Below are 19,919 nucleotides of genomic sequence, written 5' to 3'. Positions count from 1 at the left end.
CAATAGTCGGCCTCATCACTGATGGGGACGACAAGGAGTACAGAGGACTGACTCAAGACTTTGTGGACTGGTGCCAGCTGAACTACCTCCAGATCAACGCCAGTAAAACCAAGGAGCTGGTGGTAGACTTCCGCAGGCACAAGCATCCTCCACTGCAACCACTGAACATCCAAGGTATGGACATCGAGGCTGTGGACAGCTACAGGTACCTTGGTGTTCATCTGAACAACAAACTGGACTGGACTCATAACTCAGACGCCCTCTACAGGAAAGGGCAGAGCAGGCTGTACCTGCTGCGGAGACTCAGGTCGTTTGGAGTGGAGGGCCCACTCCTGAAGACCTTCTATGACTCTGTGGTGGCCTCAGCCATCTTTTATGGTGTGGTCTGCTGGGGCGGCAGCATCTCTGCTGGGGACAGGAAGAGACTGAACAGGCTGATCCGAAGGGCCAGCTCTGTTCTAGGATGCCCTCTGGACCCAGTGGAGGTGGTGAGTGACAGGAGAATGGCGGCTAAGCTGTCATCCCTGTTGGACAACATCTCCCACCCCATGCAGGAGACTGTGACAGCACTGAGCAGCTCCTTCAGTGGGAGACTGCGGCACCCACGGTGTGGGACGGAGAGATTTCGCAGGTCTTTCCTCCCCACTGCTGTCAGACTCCACAACAAAGACTTTTGCAGCTGATCAAACACACAAACCCACACATGTGCAATAAGACTGCTATATGTGCAATTCTTCTTCTGACGAAGTTGTGTTTTTGTATTTTCCTACTCAGTTGTATATAGTATTTGTATTTCTATTTTATTCTATTGTATATATTATTCTATTCTATTTTATTCTATTGTATATAGTATTTTATTTTATTTTATTGTATTTTATTGCATTCCAGTGTTTTCTAATTTCTGCTACATAACTCTGCACTTTTGCTGTAACAAAACAAATTTCCCACCTGTGGGACTAATAAAGGCCATCTTATGTCAACAAAACACTGAAAAATAAAGGAAATAATCTGGAGTCAAACCAGTGGATTAACTGTTTGACTAAAAACTCAAACTGTGTCAGGAGCCCCGCCTCCGCTCTCTGTTTTCGTGGTTTCAGGATCATTTTTTGCAGCGGGCAGCTGTGATGACTCGCAGGCTGTCAGCAGCTGTTTAAACGTGTTGGCGAGCTCTGACGAGTCACTCAGGCTTCGTCATGAAGGTCGTGCTGCTGCTCGCTCTGCTCACAGGTAACCTTCACCTTTCCACTGTCTCTGATCCTGAGAGTTGTTTGTCTCGTGTCTTTAGTTAACCTTTATCCAGCACTGAGAGCGTGTGATCCACATCAGCTGTGCTGCTGGTGAAACTTTAATCTGTTGCTTTTTATCTCTCTGCCTCACACGGTGGACGTGATTTATAGTTGTGTGAAAACTCGACTGTTCCCTGTCAGCACAGCTGGGTTTCCTGAAGGTTTGGCCGGAGACTTGACTTCTGTAGAAACAACGAGAATGAGAACGTGTTAAAGGTCATGTTACCCAGCGATAACAGCTGGTTCACTGTGTGCTTCCTTTTAACCTCAGATGACCCCAAAGGTCATTTTTTTATTGAAACTGATCTCTGAAATCTCTCCAATGATGGACAAAAGCAGTGATTCTGTCACAAACTCGGGGTGACAGGGTCACCAGTGACGGTCTAAACCTCACTGCCATCCTCTCCACTGTGGATCCACTGTTACTGTGGATAAACGTCTTCTTCTCTCTGTCATATCTGTAGCTGTGTGAGAAATCATCTGAAAGGTCAAATCAAAGTGTGTCTGACGCTGAGCCTGGGTGAGCTGACAGAGAGCAAAGCTGGACGGAGCTTTGATTTCTAAAAAGTGAAGCCAGATGTGTCTTAAACCTGCATTCTTCTAATGACCAGCAGGGGGCCTGGGGCTGATACCTGAGCTGATGAGTGTGAACTCAGTCACTGTTTTCATATTTAACCTAATGTAACATGTAGTTTGTATTTTTTTTATTCACTCCACGTGTCAGAGAGGAGGCTTATCCTGGAAATGCTCATTGGCTAAAAACCTGTGACTGACAATTTGTTTCAGTCTCATCCACCTCCTGCTTCTCATGTCTGGTTTCCATGGTGACGATGGAAACGTTCATGTTGAGGCTTCACAAACACCGTCTGGGTTTGATATCCATGATTCTCATCCTTATGTGTTGTTTTTGAGTCTTGGAGGTCAAAGACAAAGTAACCTTTAATAACTCCAATAACACACAAATAGTCTAAGGAGTTTGCAAAGAAAAGCGTCTGGACTTCTTTAAGTTGCTTGAAGACGTTTCACCTCTCATCCGAGAAGCTTCTTCAGTTCTAAGGTCAAATGGCCGAGAGTCCCAGATTTAAACCCAGTGGGAGTATCCCCCCAAGGAGGGACAAAGGACCCCCTGGTGATCCTCTAATCACCTGAGCCAAGGTGTGAAAGCGGGTGTGGGACCTAATCAGCCAGAGTTTCGGGTGAGCCCATTGTGAAACGTGGCCCCACCTTGTCATGTGAATTCCTGAGGTCAGATGGCCCAGGATGTGAGTGGGCGTTAAGGCGTCTGGGGAGGGAACTCAAAACTGGATTATAGATGGCAGACAGTTGGTGTCGTAAACCGCCACCTCTGTTCAAAGATGGTCGCTCACAGTGGACATAGATGGCCTCTTTCACTCCTCTTTCAAACCATCTGTCCTCTCTGTCCAAAATGTGAACATTTGCATCCTCAAAGAGTGACCTTTGACCTTAAGATGCAGGTGGACTGCTGAGTCTTGTCCTGTGGAGGTGGCTCTTCTATGTTGTGCCATGCGCTTGTGAAGTGGCTGTTTGGTCTCGCCAATGTAGAGGTCTGGGCATTCCTCGCTGCACTGTACAGCATACACCACGTTGTTCAGTCTGTGTTTTGGAGTTTTGGAGTACAACATACTTCAAATACAACGAGGGTTTCTACAGACAAAAACATGGCTGTGCCATGGGCTCCCCCGTGTCACCTATTGTAGCCAACCTTTACATGGAGGAAGTGGAAAGAAAGGCTCTTGGCTCTTTTAAAGGGAGAGTACCCAGCCACTGGTACAGATATGTAGACGACACCTGGGTCAAAATCAAGACACAAGAAGTGGAATCCTTCACTGCGCACATTAACGCCGTGGATAAAAACATCAAGTTGACCAGGGAAGACACTAAGGACAACTGTTTGCCTTTCCTGGACTGCGCTGTGCACATTGAAGAGAATGGCAACCTCAACATTGAAGTTTACCGGAAGCCCACACACACGGACCAGTACCTCCTCTTTGACTCCCATCACCCTCTGGAACACAAACTTGGAGTAATCAGGACCCTACACCACCGGGCAGAACATGTTCCCTCCAAGCCTGAAGGGAAAAAGAAGGAACAAACTTTCCTTTTTGCTAAAGCATATAGTTAGGGCTGGACCAGGTGACCCTGAATCCTCCCTTAGTTATGCTGCAATAGACATAGGCTGCCGGGGATTCCCATGATGCATTGAGTTTTTCCTTTCCAGCCACTCACTATGTGTTAACAGACCTCTCTGCATCGAATCATATCTGTTATTAATCTCTGTCTCTCTTCCACAGCATGTCTTTATCCTGTTTTCCTTCTCTCACCCCAACCGGTCGCAGCAGATGGCCCCGCCCCTCCCTGAGCCTGGTTCTGCCGGAGGTTTCTTCCTGTTAAAAGGGAGTTTTTCCTTCCCACTGTCACCAAAGTGCTTGCTCATAGGGGGTCATATGATATGATTGTTGGGGTTTTCTTTGTATTTATTATTGTGCGATCTCTTGTACAATATAAAGCGCCTTGAGGCGACTTTTGTTGTGATTTGGCGCTATATAAATAAAATTGAATTGAATTGAATTGAATTGAATTGAACACACACATGTAAAGGAAGCACTGAAAACATGTGGTTATCCTAACTGGGCGTTCATAAAGTCAGCAAAGAGGCACAGAAAAGAAGATCAGACACCAGCGAGGAGGATAAAGAAAGACAGACGCAACAACGTTGTCATCCCCTATGTAGCCGGTGTATCAGAGAAACTCAGGAGAGTTTTCTCCAAGCACGACATCCCAGTGTACTTCAGACCCAGCAACACACTCAGACACAAACTGGTTCACCCGAAAGACAAAACTCCAAAACACAGACTGAACAACGTGGTGTATGCTGTACAGTGCAGCGAGGAATGCCCAGACCTCTACATTGGAGAGACCAAACAGTCACTTCACAAGCGTATGGCACAACATAGAAGAGCCACCTCCACAGGACAAGACTCAGCAGTCCATCTGCATCTTAAGGTCAAAGGTCACGCTTTCGAGGATGCCAATGTTCACATATTGGACAGAGAGGACAGATGGTTTGAAAGAGGAGTGAAAGAGGCCATCTATGTCCACTGTGAGCGACCATCTTTGAACAGAGGCGGGGCCTATGACACCAACTGTCTGCCATCTATAATCCAGTTTTGAGTTCCCTCCCCAGACGCCTTAACGCCCACTCACATCCTGGGCCATCTGACCTCAGGAATTCACATGACAAGGTGGGGCCAGGTTTCACAATGAGCTCACCCGAAACCCTGGCTGATTAGGTCCCACACCCACTTTCACACCTTGGCGCATGTGATTAGAGGATCACCAGGGGGTCCTTTGTCCCTCCTTGGGGGGATACTCCCACTGGGTTTAAATCTGGGACTCTCGGCCATTTGACCTTAGAACTGAAGAAGCTTCTCGGATGAGAGGTGAAACGTCTTCAAGCAACTTAAAGAAGTCCAGACGCTTTTCTTTGCAAACTCCTTTGACTACGATGACCTGGATGACTGAGAACCTTCACAGACAACACACAAAGAGCAGAGTCTAAATACCTAAAAACCGAAGGAACAAAGGGAACATACAAAGAACAGAAACAAACGGAAGCTTTAAATGGAAGCAGCAGGTGATCAGAGAGCATGGAAACATAAGGGTAACAAGACAGAGTTGAAAGTAATCAAGGACACTAAGATAAAGGAGGTAAAACTAAGGACGAGGACTCTAAATGAGTAACTGAACGTGACGCTCAGCTCAGAGACAGATTGGACCACACAGCATGACAGGACACGGACCGACAAGTGAAAATATAAAACCTTGAAACTCTGACAGAAACCAGACTGAAAGTCTGACTAAGGTGACAGAAAAAAGACCGACAGGACGACAAACTCAGAGTGAAGTCGCTTTCACTTCCTCATCGTCTTTGTCATCAGTAAATTTGCCGCAGCTTCTCTTTTAAACTTTGACATCAAACCACCGAACAAGCAGAATCTATAAAACCCATCAGGCACTGGTATCGATTAAAACGCCAGTTTAATAATGATAATAATGTATACTTTATTGATCCCCGTGGGGAAATTACTCTCTCAGACCCAGTTAAACCAGTAAAACCAGTGAAGATGATATGACATTGACCTGATCTGAGCCCTGAGCAGTTTGGATCTGATGTAACAAAGTTTTCCTGTGTTTCTGTTTCCAGTCTGTGAATGTGACAGCAGCAGGGTCAAAGGTCACACAGGTCAGGACGTCACTCTGCCCTGTAAATATGACAGGAAATATCACGGCGCTCTGTCAGTGTGCTGGCAGCGAGGAGAAATACCAACCAGAGGCTGCTCCAATCAACTGATCTCCACAGATGGACTCAGAGTGGAAACCAGAGCTTCCAGCAGGTATCAGCTGCTGGGCCGACTGGAGGACGGAGACGTGTCTCTGACCATAAAGAGCCTGACAGAGGGAGACGCTGGACGATACGGCTGCAGGGTGGAGATACCCGGCTGGTTCAACGATGACAAACATCACTTTGACCTGAGCGTCGTCACAGGTGAGGAATTATTACAACACCAGAACCATCAGACTCTGGTATCATAGCAACTACAGCTTCGTCCCAGAGAGAGTCTTCCTCACACATCTGTGAACACTGCATTCATTTTTCCTTTCTGAGTTTTCCTTGTTCAGAAATCAGCACGTCGACCGGGTCTAACCTCGGGGCTGTTTCCTTTTCCTCTTTTCATTTGCTGACATCACATCATGAAGTCGTGACTCGAGCGGGCCGCCTGTGTTTACATAAAGAAATCTCTGTTTAGCTTTGGTTTACTGATAATAGCATCAGGAGGAAGCAGCAGCTCTCTGAAGAGAGTCTGTTTATCTGCTCCCACCTGCTCATCCTCTCATTACAAAGACTCATCTGAAGCAGAGTGTGCTGATGTCATGTCAATGATCTGTTTCAGCGCCACAAACTCCCACATGGACGGCGCCAAACTCAGACACGCCCACAGAGCCGACGGCAGCCTCTGAAGGTGACCTGTGATTAATCTGCTGATGACAGCAATGAAGTGCAACACATGATTGTCAGGACCAAACACAGATGACAGGAAAGAGGATCGTTTACATTTCTGTGGAAGAAACTTTATTAGTCGTCACATATTTATAGCATCGCTTCCTGATTTTTGTCCAATCAGACTGAAAGTGACAGGAACTGTTTGATCTCAGACTCAGTGTGTTTCTGGAATAAAGGATCAGAAGCTAAAATTAAATCATCCTGACATCATGCTGCTGCTGACACAGCTGTCCTAAAATCTTCTGCTTTCATTTCCTCATGCTGCAGGTCACATGACCTCTGCAGAAAGCCTCCTGACTTCGCCCTCCACCATGACGAGCAGCAGCGAGGTGAGGAAAGAAAAACAGCGTGAAAACATGAGGTCGCTGAGAGCGACCGAAGTCAGGGTGTCGGGACTTTCACATCCTTAAAGACACAGTTTCACATTAAAAACATTACAGTCACTGCTGTCTATAACTGTTCAAACTAATGGAGTTACGTCCTCCCTTAGCTGCCTCAAACCTGCTGCTGTTACCATGACCCCACATATTTCATATTGAGGATGTGAACAGTGAGACTCATCCTAACAATAATCCTGCAGGCTTCCAGCTGTTTGTAGAAGTCTTTCCTCTGAGTGTGTTAAATCCCTGCAGGTTCACAGAGGTACATCCAGCAGCAGGATCCATGTGAGCGACCCTCATCGAGTTACGTGAATAAACGGCTCCCAGGTGTCTGTGGGTCCTTACGTCTCACATTATATCTTAAAAAGCAGTAAATTGTATTTATTTCAGTTCGGAGGGTCTTAAATGTTTCTGATCACGTTATTTGGATTGTCTGCGCCTCACACTGCTGCTGACGCGGCCTCGTGTGATTGGACAGTCCAAACCAGAACCTGAGATAAAAAAGTATTTCTTGGTTCTTTATATATAAAATTCATTATTTTTCCATACACACTGTATTTGTAAAAGTTAGAGCAACTTAAAGATGACTGACAAGCTGATAAAAACGATTTATACAGCCCCAAATCACAACAACAGTCACCTCAAGGCGCTTTATATTGTACAATAGATCGCACAATACAGAGAAAAACCCAACAATCATATGACCCCCTATGAGCAAGCACTTTGGCGACAGTGGGAAGGAAAAACTCCCTTTTAACAGGAAGAAACCTCCGGCAGAACCAGGCTCAGGGAGGGGCGGGGCCATCTGCTGTGATTGGTTGGGGTGAGAGAAGGAAGACAGGATAAAGACATGCTGTGGAAGAGAGACAGAGATTAATAACAGATATGATTCGATGCAGAGAGGTCTGTTAACACATAGTGAATGAAGAAGAAACACCCAGTGCATCATGGGAATCCCCGGCAGCCTACGTCTATTGCAGCATAACTAAGGGAGGATTCAGGGTCACCTGGTCCAGCCCTAACTATATGCTTTAGCAAAAAGGAAAGTTTGAAGCCTAATCTTGAAAGTAGAGATAGTGTCTGTCTCCTGAATCCAAACTGGAAGCTGGTTCCACAGAAGAGGGGCCTGAAAACTGAAGGCTCTGCCTCCCATTCTACTTTTAAATACTCTAGGAACAACAAGTAGGCCTGCAGAGTGAGAGTGAAGTGCTCTAATAGGGTGATATGGTACTAACATGATGCATTGAGTTTTTCCCTTCCAGTCACCTTTCTCACTCACTATGTGTTAACAGACCTCTCTGCATCGAATCATATCTGTTATTAATCTCTGTCTCTCTTCCACAGCATGTCTTTATCCTGTCTTCCTTCTCTCACCCCAACCAATCGCAGCAGATGGCCCCACCCCTCCCTGAGCCTGGTTCTGCCGGAGGTTTCTTCCTGTTAAAAGGGAGTTTTTCCTTCCCACTGTCGCCAAAGTGCTTGCTCATAGGGGGTCATATGATTGTTGGGTTTTTCTCTGTACCTATGAAGCACCTTGAGGCGACTTTTGTTGTGATTTGGCGCTATATGAATAAAATTGAATTGAATTGAATTAATATGCAATGATTAGAATTGTAAAGTGAACAAGAGGAAACAAAACCAAATTAGACAACAAGAGAGTGAGACCAGAAAAGCACAGGAGGGCAAACAAGACCACACCACTGACCATCTGATAAACAGAGAAGCAGCAGGGCTATTTATACACCACAGATACTGAATAACACGACACAGGTGGAGACACACCTTTTACCACACCTGTCCAGGGGCAGCAGGTGGACATGAGCTTGTAGTGATTTTGTGCTCAGTCTCTGAGGGGTAAGGAGGCTAAATGGGAAATAGACTGAACTTTGTGCGTATCAATACGAGTTCATTGTGTTGTTGAACTTTTTAAAGCCATCGGACTGACTTCACTGTGGCAGCCAGATGCATGCTGGGAAAGGAGGCACCAAATATAAAAGTGTTATTTGAATAAATGCTGTGAGACCAAAGAGTAGAGTCTTTACAGACTAACTCTCTGCTGACTGCATGTGAAGCTTCCCTGTAACAGAGCGATGTGGTGTTTTTCTGGGTTTACAGGGCGAGGACGGCGGTCAGCTGATAGTGGTGGTCGTCTGCGTCCTGCTGGGCCTGGTGTCTCTGCTCGCCATCGCAGGACTCCTGGGTGAGTTTAGTTAAACTGTCCTCACAGTGACAAGGTCAAGTTTGTTTATATAGCACATTTCCAGACAGCCCATGCTGCACAAAGTGCTTAACAATAAGGAAATGCCATTAAAACAGAAACAATGTAAAACAATAGTACAACAATAAACATAAAGGGACAACAAGAGAATTAAAACAAAAACTCAGACTATTGAATAAGACCAAAATGCTTTGGTCATAGTGTTAAAGGCCAGAGCATAAAAATTTGTCTTTAGAAGAGATTTAAATATTTAGGGGGAAAATATTCCAAAGTCTGGGACCTGCCAGAGAGAAGGCTCTATCGCCATGAGATTTGAGTTTAGTCCGAGGGATGGAGCGCATTCATTCTGAGCTGGACCTCGTGGTTTTTTCTGGAGCATGAACAGAAAGGAGCTCAGACAGGTACGAAGGGGCTCCGGTAAAAGTTTGAACTGGATCCTGTAGGAAACAGGAAGCCAGAGCAGAGAAGCACAAAGTAAAGGAGGACAAAGAGGAAGCTCCCCATCCATGATCTGGGAGAGTGTTTTTAGCTGAGCCAGACAGGAAACATGGAGGTCATGTGACGCAGCACGGTTTAATAAACCTGAACTTTGAATCGGGACAGTGAACAATGACATAGGGTTTGATAACAGGGACACGTCCCGGTCAGGTCCTCTCAGATCAGCTGATTGTTTTTATTTTTGTACAATAATCGTTGGATATTTAATGGAGTTATGCAAAAGGACAAGAGGATGAAGAGTGGACAGGTGTATGTTTTCCTCGTGGCACACCTGTGCAGGTATGGAGATGTGCAGGAGACAGGAGAGTGCACTGAAACCAGACTGTTTAACACAAACATGGAGCTCGAATGAGAGGGAAGGTTAGAGACACCACAGCGCCCCCTGCAGGAGGTGAGACCGCTGAGATGGTGCGGAGGCCGAGCTGAAGGTGTGAACATTTTAACAGTTTGTTTCCGAGCTTCACCTCTGCAGACAGGCCCGAGGAGCTCCGCCTTCTCCTGAGAACCAGATGTTAGGGTCTGTGTCACCGCAGAGCGAGCGCGTGGGCTGGATCGCTCATCATTACTGAGAATCGTGTGGTAGACCCTCGTGCTGACGTCAGCGCCCCCCGCTCTGTAGCAGCAGCTCTGATGGAAACGCTGAGCTGCATTAAGGAACACGTCTGTGTGACGTGACTCATCATTTCTGCAGTAAATCGTGTTAAAGTCCAGATGAAGGTGTGTCAGGGCCTCCTCCTCCCACGGGGCCGAAGCATCTGCTGCATGCATGAAGCCAGCTCCAGTCTGCTGCTGCTACGCATGCAAGACAGGAAACAATGTTAAAATAAAGAAACAAATAAGAAACTGAACAACGTTCTGAGCTCATTCAGCTCTTCATGAGCTGTAATCTGGACCCAACATGGCGTCTGCAGCGTTGACCTCGCCGCCCTCACAGAGCGACGGTGTCTGGATGTTTCAGGCGAGGTCATCGATCATCAGGAGCACCTCTCAGTGCGTTGGTCTCCGTGTTTCTCATGTTGGGCGGTCAGCACGTCGCTGTTTCGGGCTCGGTCGCTCGGTTCGGTGCTGATTTGTGTGATTTGTTCTTTTTATGTCACAAAGGTGAACGTCTCGTCATTAACATAGTTTCTGGTATTTTGTGTCTCTGCAGTGAGAAGACTGAAGCTCCTCGACACAGTGTGAGTGCACGATCTTTATCTTTGTGTTTCTGAGTAACTAACGCGTCTCCACACCTCGACCATCGAGGACGCTTCTGAGAAGTCGTGACTCATCATCTCTCAGCCTTCATCGCATGTTCAGACTGAAACTGAGAGGTGAGAGAACCACAGAGTTAAACCAGGCAGAGGAAACATCAAATCCAGTGGAGGCTCACTCGACCTTTAAGGCCCGTCAGAGTGGAATCATTAACGCTGACCCCTGTGTCAGAGCTCCATGTTCAGCCACAGTAGCACCAAGCACCACACCCTCCACCCCTCTGCTGCCTCCAGAAACACCGTCCATAAAAGCCCTGAACAGAGTCCACCATGATGGCGTCCAAACCCGCGAGAAAGAGTGCGACGCCACCAAAGCTCTGCCGTTTACAGGGACGGGTTGTTTTAACCTTTGGTTTGTGATTCAGTGACTGTGAGCTGAGTCCATCAGAGCCGCTCCAGCACGAGTGGGTGTGGTTGATCCACACCCTCAGTGTTTCCAGCTCCATCACTGCTGCACTGAAGCCTCAGAGCGAGGGGAGGAAGACTCTGATCCTTCATCATCATCATCATTAACACGACTGCTCGTTAATGCTTCATTTGAACTGCAGCATAATCAGAGTCACGAACAGGAAGTGACCTTTCACGCTGCTTTGAGTCAAGTTTGAGGCTTTTACTTTAGAAAATCTGAGTCATGATGAGGATGGAAGCAGGAAACAGATTCAATCAGCAGCTTAGAGTTTTAGATGTGTGGATAAAATAAAATCATAATTTTTAATATTCGGTCTATAATAAAATGTGACAATGTCACTACCCGATCAGTACCGGAAACCTGATCGGTACCACGCATGTGCGAAAGGTGTCTACTTCCACTCGAAGCATTTTACAACAGTTACAGGTCAGAGTGTCTGTTAAGATGTTAACAATAATAAGTATCTCTTAAAATGTTTGCAGTAATGAAACATTTCAATATAATGTAGACAAAAACGAAAAATAAAAAGATAGTTACGGATCAGGACTCCCCGATCCTTACTGCGCATGTGCAGATGTTTTCTTCTTCTTCTGTTTCATTTAATGGCAGTTTACTCCCCAGTGGTCGTGTCCAAATTCATGGGCTGCATCCTCCTGAGGACCCGGCCTTCGTGGTCTACGTGGGCCGGGTCCTCAGAAGGTCGGGTAGGCCGGAAGTAAACGGCTGTGAAATTGGACGGTCGAGCCTTCTAATTAACGTCACCGCTGTCTCGGTGGAGTTGAATAAACTCGACCGTCTGCTCCTTGCTATCTAAAATATAACAGGACACTGGCGTAAATTCTCGACCATCTCACACTTCTGTTTAATCAGTTTTCTGTTTGACGTTTATTCAGCTGTGTGAAAACCACCCGGGGGATTAATAAAGTTTTATTTTATCTAATCTAATCTAATAACTTTGATCTCAGCCAAACTGATTTACTCACGAACAAATAAAACACTGAAAAAAGCCAAACAATATCCTTTTTAGGTTGTCTAAGTAACTTATATATTACATTTAACCTGAGTAGCGAAAGTCCGCGGTGATCTGTAAATGATGTGCCGGGAGTTGTGCCGTTCTCGGCGGCTTCAGTGAGCCTCGAGCTCTCGGCTAGCTATCAAGCTGGTGGGTAACAGACGTCTCCGAAAACGTCGAACCACTTTTGCAAATATGCAATACCTTGATAAACCGAGCAGATATTTGAAGTTTACACAGTTACTTTCTCGCCTGAAAATATGTTAAAAGTTTATTTTAGAATAGAATAGAATAATCCTTTAATTGTCCCACGAGGGGAAATTTGGTACCGAGAAAGATTAATAAGAGTAATGTTAAAACTTAGTAGCGGCCGCCATTGTTGGAAACTGGAGTTTGGCTGGGCCGCGCTATGAATTCTGGGATATGGTGGGCCACGAAGGACACACCCGACCCAACCTTCAAATTCGGGGAAAAGAAGGACGCATTTGTCGGCTGCATTCGGAGGAGTCTACGAATTTGGACAGCCTTTGGCGCGTCGCTGTGACATAATCGGTCTACAAATGCGTCCTCAGGAGGATGCAGCCCATGAATTTGGACACGACCAGTGTACGAGGATACCGCCACCTGCTGACCGAGCGAATGAACCCTATTGTAAACTGAATTAGCGTCATTACAAACATGTGTTAATTTTGATTTAGTGATAGTCAGTGTGTTTATGGTTGTCTGTGTGGAGAGGATTGTTGGAATAGTGATGATGATGTCCGCTATCACTGTCAGTTGTCAGTAAACACTTAATCTGGCTGATGAATCTTCACGTGACATATTACAAAGTCAGTATTATTAAGTCTGTAATTAAGCACCATTCTTCTTATTTTACGTCGCTGTTGTTCAATCGGGGGACGCTCTGTGTTGAGGAGAAAAGCATGAATTTGTTTGTATACGGATTGTCCATTGTTTAAATGTCCCGGTAGTCGAAAAGGAGGCAGAGCTGTTGAGAAATGCTAGGCGCTAACTGGGCGCTAACCGTATCATTCAAATACATTAACTGTCGCAATATTGGCAAAGAGAGGAAGTGACATAAGATTTGCGCATGCGTTGTACTGATCGGGTTTCCGGTACGGATCGGGTAGTGACAGACAGAAGCAGCAAATCGTTTTATTTTGGAGTTTCTCTGCAGGATGTTATAATCTCCAGCAGTCGTAGTAATATTATTATAGCTAAAGGTCCTGACAGCTGACTAATGCTCTCGCTCTCGTGTCTCAGCCCTCGGCAGCAGCGGCAGATCAGCGGCTCAGTGCGGTTCAACCACACGTCGTCGACTCTGCAGCTGCACGCTCAGCCCGCCGCCGTGGACAACATCTACCAGATGGATGGTGGTGAGGGAGGCGTATACGAGAACTGCCCCTGAGCTCTAAGGCTCCACCCACTCATCTGCAGAGCCTGGAGGCGGGACGATGATGAGCTGTTCCGGACTTTGAGGAAACGTCGAGGACAGACGAGACAACAGCTTTGCCCTGAGAAGCGTCCAGTATTTTAAGAAGATGGCCTTGCTCTCAAGCTTTGCTTTGAAAGCGTCCAATCAGAGAGCTACAGCTGTGGTCCCAGCTGACTAACCCCGCCTTCAGGCTGGAGGTTTGCAGGCAGCAGGTGTTTAACAGACTCAGAGCTAACACGTAAATAAAGATGTAAAGAGCTTTTATTGTGAAAGGTTTGGAGAGGTTTCCTGTTTTTTCAGATTTAATTTAATAAAATGTTTGGAGGACTTTTAAAGGTTGGTTTGAACTCTTCTTCTCCTCCTTTAAACATGTTTACTTCTGACTGGTAACCTGGGTGCTCAGTTCTTCTTCTGCACGCTGCTTCCACCTGCTGGCCGGACAGATGACCTGCAGCTACACAGACTCAGCTGTGCTGTAAGCTCAGGCTGTTTGATGGATTGAATCCACACTATGATTAAAAAAAGACTCTGTAATATCTCTAATCACAGCCATGGGGGCGGAGTTACCCGTGAGAACCCCACACCTGTACTAGGGTACAGATGCACTTTAGTAAGATCGCTATGACGACAGTAATAAACATTATTTGTTCCTTTGATCCAGCTCAGATGTAACATCTTTGTTACTGAAAGGAAAAAAGAAAGTTGACATGTCAGAATAAAAGCACACGAGCTTTATTTCATCCATGATGGCGTTACACCAACATCACCATCATGGCGGCGTCCTCCCTCTGTCTCTCCTGTAAAGACTCTCTGCTCGAGCCCAGCAGCTCACTCAGGAAGTTCATCTCCAGCTCTCCTGTTCCACCCGCTCAGGTTGAGCTCAGGACGGAGACACCACAGCGCCCCCTGCAGGAGGAGAACGGCTCTGTACTGCTGGATTTATTCTTCCACTACCTCAGTGATCAGTTATCTTCAAAGATGGAGCCTCCTCCTCACATCACTGATTCTCTGAATATTAAGAGAGAAGATCCTGTGAAAGAACTACAACTCCCATCAGGCCACAGGCTCAAAACTACACCCCTCCCCCTTCCCCCAACCTCTTTGCAGTCTCAGAAGGTTCATGATCTGTGGGAAATCTTTAATGAGGAAAAATCACTCCTCCTTATCCTGCTCATCCACCCAGTGACCCCATCATTAACCTGCTCCCCTCCATGATGTGCTGCCTGCTGACTGTGACGTGATGGAGGCAGCTGGAGGACTCAGGTGCAGGTGTGTTTTGTGCGTACCTGATGTAGTAACGATGGCTCTCCTCTCCTCTGGTTGGCTCAGCACGTCCTCCTGACTGTGACACGTGGCGGTCGTGTAAGGATGAGCTGAAGCTTGTTTACCTGTTTAGAGCTGAGGCTCAGCAGCCTTACCTGTGCTGTGAGTCTACCTGCACTGCTGTTTACATCAATAACGAACTTGTGCTTAGTTAAAAAAAATTAAGTAGACTAAACTTGAGTTGCTTAAATTAGAAGAACTAAGTAAGCTGGAAATTTAGCTTTTCAATGGTGGAAGGTAACTAAGTACATTTACTCTATACTGTACTAGGTTACAGCTCGTAGGTAGACTGCTTTACCTGAGCTTTTAGCTTCCTATATCTGACAGTTTATATTACTGTTGGACTTTTAAAACATTCGTTTTGTTTTTAGACAAAAACAAAAAAGTAGTTTGAGAGACTGAATCTTAGGTCATACAAAAACCTGCAAAATGTAAATAAAACCAGATGAAAAGCTCATTTTATTTTAATTATTTAATTATTGAATGATTTTGCAGAGAAACAGACAAAAAGCAGCCTTCCTTCGGTGGAAGGATAAAACAATATTGTTTGAGAATGCCACGTCACTACCTTCCTCCTCCCTCGCACAGATCAGTCCGCCTGTTCATGGGGCTCACAGATTTTTCTGGAATATTCTGAGCAAACCTGGAGAAGTTTCAGCTCATTGCTGTGATTCTGTTCGTGATACTCTGATTTAGAGACTAAATGTTGACTCTTATTCAAACTTTCTCAGTTTAGCACCAGGTTTATGAACATGCTAGCTAGCTAGTGTTAGTCTAGCTTGCTGCTGCCTCTCGGCTCATGTTACTTAAACATTAACCCACCGCTTTAAAAACCTAATATAAAAATCTCTCTGTGAAATTTTCTGTTGATTGTTTGAAATAGAAAAGTGAGCAGTTACTGTAATGTTCGAACTCTTATTTTGAAATCACCAGAAGTACACAGGTACGCCGGCTGTATGTGCGTGTGCTACCTTAGCAGTTGACAGTTACGTGGATGCGCTGATCCTTATGTACTGAATAAAGGAAACTGTATGACAACTCCGATGCAATTTCTTCATAAGTATTGAAGCCACAACATGGTGTCAGAGTGAGTAACTCCTGAGAAAGAACTCTATGCCGTCCTCTATGGCTGTAAAAGATTTCATGACTACATTTACGGACGTCATATTACAGCTGAGTAGGATCACAAGCCACTGGAAAGTATACTACGCAAACCACTAGCCTTGGCACCGCCCTGACTACAATGTATGCTGCTTGCTCTTCAGAAGTACAGCATAACACTTGTCCACAGGCCTGGAAAAGAGATCCCAGTAGCCGACACACTATCAAGAAAGTCAATAGACGACAGTGACAGCTCACTAAGTGAGGAAATGGAAACACAAGTACACACAATCATCCAGACAGCACCAGTGAGCACAGAGAAACTGGACTGTATCAAAACTGCCACAGCCCAAGACGAACAACTCTCTACCCTCGAACGCATCATCCGGTCAGGCTGGCCAGAGACACGCAAAAAGTGTCCAGGACTTGTCAGTGAGTACGGGAACCATCGCGATGAAATCACTGAGGCCGATGGACTTCTCCTGAAAGGCGGAAGAATAATAATTCCGCACTCACTGAGAAAAGAGATCCTGCAAGAATACACACGGGACATTTTGGAGTCGAAAAGAGCAAACACAGGGCACGAGACAGAATGTTCTGGCCAGGCATGAGCAAACAGATTGAACAGCCAGTTATGAAATGTGACATTTGCCAAACGCATCGCAGCTCGAACCAAAAAGAGCCCATGCTGTCTCAAAAAATCCCAAAGAACTCTGAAAACTACATTGTCATTTGTGACTACTTAAGCAGATACTTTGAACTCCAGGGCCTGCCAAACACCACGGCAGCTGTGATTCACGAGATGAAAACCACATTCTCCAGACACGGCATTCCGAAGGAAGTCATAAGTGACAGCGGGCCATGTTACAACTCACAAGAGTTCAGACGTTTTGCAGAGCACTGGGGATTCCAGCATATTACATCAAGCCTACGTTACCCCAGAGCAACGGCTTAGATGAAAAGACCGTCCAAACTGCACAACGTATTCTGACAAAAGCAAAACAGGACAAGATGGATCCCTACTTGAGCTTGCTGGAGTACAGGAACACACCTGTTGATGGACTTAAATCCCCAGCCCAAATCCTCATGAGCCGTAGATTGCGCTCCATTTTGTCCTCAACAACTACACAGCTGCGCCCTCAGGTCACCCCACAAAGCCTTGTGCAAGAAAGACGGGAGGAATGTCAACTCTGTCAGAAAAGACATTATGACACATCCGCCCGACCCCTGCCGACACCGCGGACTGGAGCACCAACACGCTACCAGCAAGAAGATGGGACATGGCAGCCAGCTACTATCCTTAAACCGGCAGAGACCGCACGAAGCTATCACATCAAAACAGGTGATGGTCAACTCCTGAGATGCAATCGCCAACACCTCATCAGCGCCCAGGGCACCTCGCCACGCACTCCCACACAAACTGACATCTGTGACGACACGCAAACCACCCAAGACATTGTTCCAGAGACCAGGTCTCCCCACCACACTCCTCCAACTACAATGACTGAACCCTGCCCTCGCACCAGATTCGGCCGTGCCATCAAGCCAAGGCAGGTTCTTGATTTGTAAACCAAGTCAAAGTTTGAAAAGCTGTTGAAATGCCCTGAGAACTTAAGAAGTGTTGAAATGTTTAAATAAAAAATTGTTTAAAATACATATACAGCAGCATAGCATATTGCAACCTAGAAGTATATTGTTTACATCTTGTTATTATAGTCTCACTACCAGAGAAGTGTTTTTGTTTGTTAAAGGGAGATGTAATGTTCGAACTCTTATTTTGAAATCACCGGAAGTACACAGGTACGCCGGCTGTATGTGCGTGTGCTACCTTAGCAGTTGACAGTTACGTGGATGTGCTGATCCTTATGTACTGAATAAAGGAAACTGTATGACAACTCCGAGGCAATTCCTTCATAAGTATTGAAGCCACAACAGTTACTAGTGATGCGCGAATCATGAACGAATCGTTCAGTACTCGAGAATCATTTTACTGACTCGTGAATCATGATTCACAAGCCCAACTGACTCACTGACTCATCCCTGTTGCTGTTAGCAAACTAATTTCATTAGTAGAAATATATCTAGCTTATAATTAAAATTGTGTGGTAAAAAACAACAGCCAGTTTCTTAACAAAAACATTTCTGCTCTGAACTGGAAGAAAAAACCCTGAGTAGAAGCTCACATCAAGACAATAGCTCCTCGGTTCACAGTAGCATCGCTCAGCTAGCATGCTAACAGAAAATTTTAGCTACTTTCCCGATTGCAGTGGTGTAGAAGAAGAATTATGGAAGGAGCAATTAATCGGGAGGACTGTAGATTTTGACCAGTTGATTGAGTAATCTGATATTCTTGCAAAAGAGTTTATCAATTCAATCACCCCAGAGATATTGGTTTGTGAATTTTGGAGAAAGAGTAACACATCATCCGCATAAAGGCTGATTTTATGTTCCACGTTCTTGCATTTTATGCCCTTAATTCCTGTATTCTGTCTAAATGCTGCTGCTAGTAGTTCAATAAAAATTGCAAACAGTGAAGGGGAGAGTGGGCATCCCTGCCTGGTGCCCCTCAGGAGACAGAAGCTGGAGGATGTCTGGTCATTTGTTTTGACACAAGCTGTTGGGGAATTATATAATATTTTTAACCAGTTAATGAAAGAAGATCCAAAACCAAATTTGTGTAAAGTTGCAAATAGAAATTTCCAGTTAACTCTGTCAAACGCTTTTTCTACGTGTATTTGTTGATGAGTGCCGACCTTTTATGAAACCAGTTTGGTCAGGATGAATTAAGAGGGGGGTTATTTTCTCTAGTCTCTTCGAGAGAGCTTTGCAGATTATTTTGAGGTCTACATTTATAAGGGATATTGGACAATAGCTTGAGGGAAATATCTGTCTGTGAAGGTTGTCAGTCATCCAGGTCATCGTAGTCAAAGGAATTGGCAAAGAAAAGCGTCTGGACTTCTTTAAGTTGCTTGAAGACGTTTCACCTCTCATCCGAGAAGCTTTTCGGATGAGAGGTGAAACATCAAATTCCTTTGACCTTGAGGGATATACAGGGTCTTTGCCTGGTTTTAGCAGGAGATTAATGTTTGCAGAATTCATATTTGATGGAAGTCTGCCATTTTCTTTGATTTCCAACAACGTTCTGTAAAAAACTGGTGCTAGAATCGTCCAGAATTCTTTGTAGAATTCTGCAGGAAAGCCGTCTGGACCTGGAGCCTTATTATTGGGCATACTTATCAGGGCTTCCTGGAGTTCACCTGGCGTCAGTGGCAAATCCAGTGCCATTGCTTGTCTATTAATTTTGGAAGAGTTATGTTGTCTAAAAACTGATCAATTTCCTTTTTAGATGGGTTTATTTGTGGTGAATACAACGTTTTATAGAAATCCCTGAAAATGTTGTTTATTTGTTTCTGGTCATATATTGTGTTCCCAGATGAATCTTGAACAGCACCTATAGTTGTTTTTTCTTTATTTATTTTTAGCTATCATTATAGTCTAAATATAGAGTCCATTCTTTTTTAAAATATTTAATAAAGTCTTCATCTTTAAGCAGTGATGTATTAAATCTCCAGTTTTTACTTGGCGTAGTATTATTCTTGTGCATTAGTGTTAAAGATACAGGAGCATGATCGCTGACAGCTATAGGGTGAATCTCAGTGTCTGAAATGTCACTCAGCAGTGAGCTGCTGACCAAAAAATAATCCAGACGAGTAGGGGAGTGATGAACATGTGAGAAAAAGTATATTCCTTACTGGTGGGGTGAAGGGAGCGCCATGCATCGCAAAGACCAAAGTCGCTCATATACTGTTTGATTATATTTGTGGACTGCCAATTACGCTGAGTTCCTGCTGTATTGAGCCTATCCATTTCTTCATTTAGTCCAAGGTTGAGGTCGCCTCCAAGAACAAGTGTGCCATCTAA

General features: G+C 45.2%; 1 protein-coding gene across 1 annotated transcript; it reads left to right on the top strand.

The window, feature by feature from the left end:
- The first annotated feature begins 1,109 nt into the window (after positions 1-1,109).
- Positions 1,110-14,152, top strand: LOC116320786 (hepatitis A virus cellular receptor 1 homolog). The gene is made up of 7 exons (XM_031740502.2): positions 1,110-1,227; positions 5,512-5,853; positions 6,260-6,328; positions 6,637-6,698; positions 8,865-8,949; positions 10,616-10,643; positions 13,403-14,152. Exons 1-7 carry the CDS (start codon positions 1,194-1,196, stop codon positions 13,545-13,547), a joined length of 765 nt encoding a protein of 254 aa, XP_031596362.1. The 5' UTR covers positions 1,110-1,193; the 3' UTR covers positions 13,548-14,152.
- Positions 14,153-19,919: the final 5,767 nt, after the last annotated feature.

The sequence above is a fragment of the Oreochromis aureus genome, linkage group 10 (genome assembly GCF_013358895.1).
Source record: "Oreochromis aureus strain Israel breed Guangdong linkage group 10, ZZ_aureus, whole genome shotgun sequence".
Taxonomy (NCBI): domain Eukaryota; kingdom Metazoa; phylum Chordata; class Actinopteri; order Cichliformes; family Cichlidae; genus Oreochromis; species Oreochromis aureus.
The sequence above is the reverse complement of the archived record's forward strand: the minus strand, read 5'-3'. Positions and strand labels throughout refer to the sequence as shown.

Coding starts and splice junctions, on each gene's coding strand:
- LOC116320786 (XM_031740502.2), top strand. CDS start 1,194: ATGAAGGTCGTGCTGCTGCTCGCTCTGCTCACAG. Junction 1,228..5,511: donor GCTGCTCGCTCTGCTCACAG/GTAACCTTCACC, acceptor TTCTGTTTCCAG/TCTGTGAATGTGACAGCAGC. Junction 10,644..13,402: donor CTGAAGCTCCTCGACACAGT/GTGAGTGCACGA, acceptor CTCGTGTCTCAG/CCCTCGGCAGCAGCGGCAGA.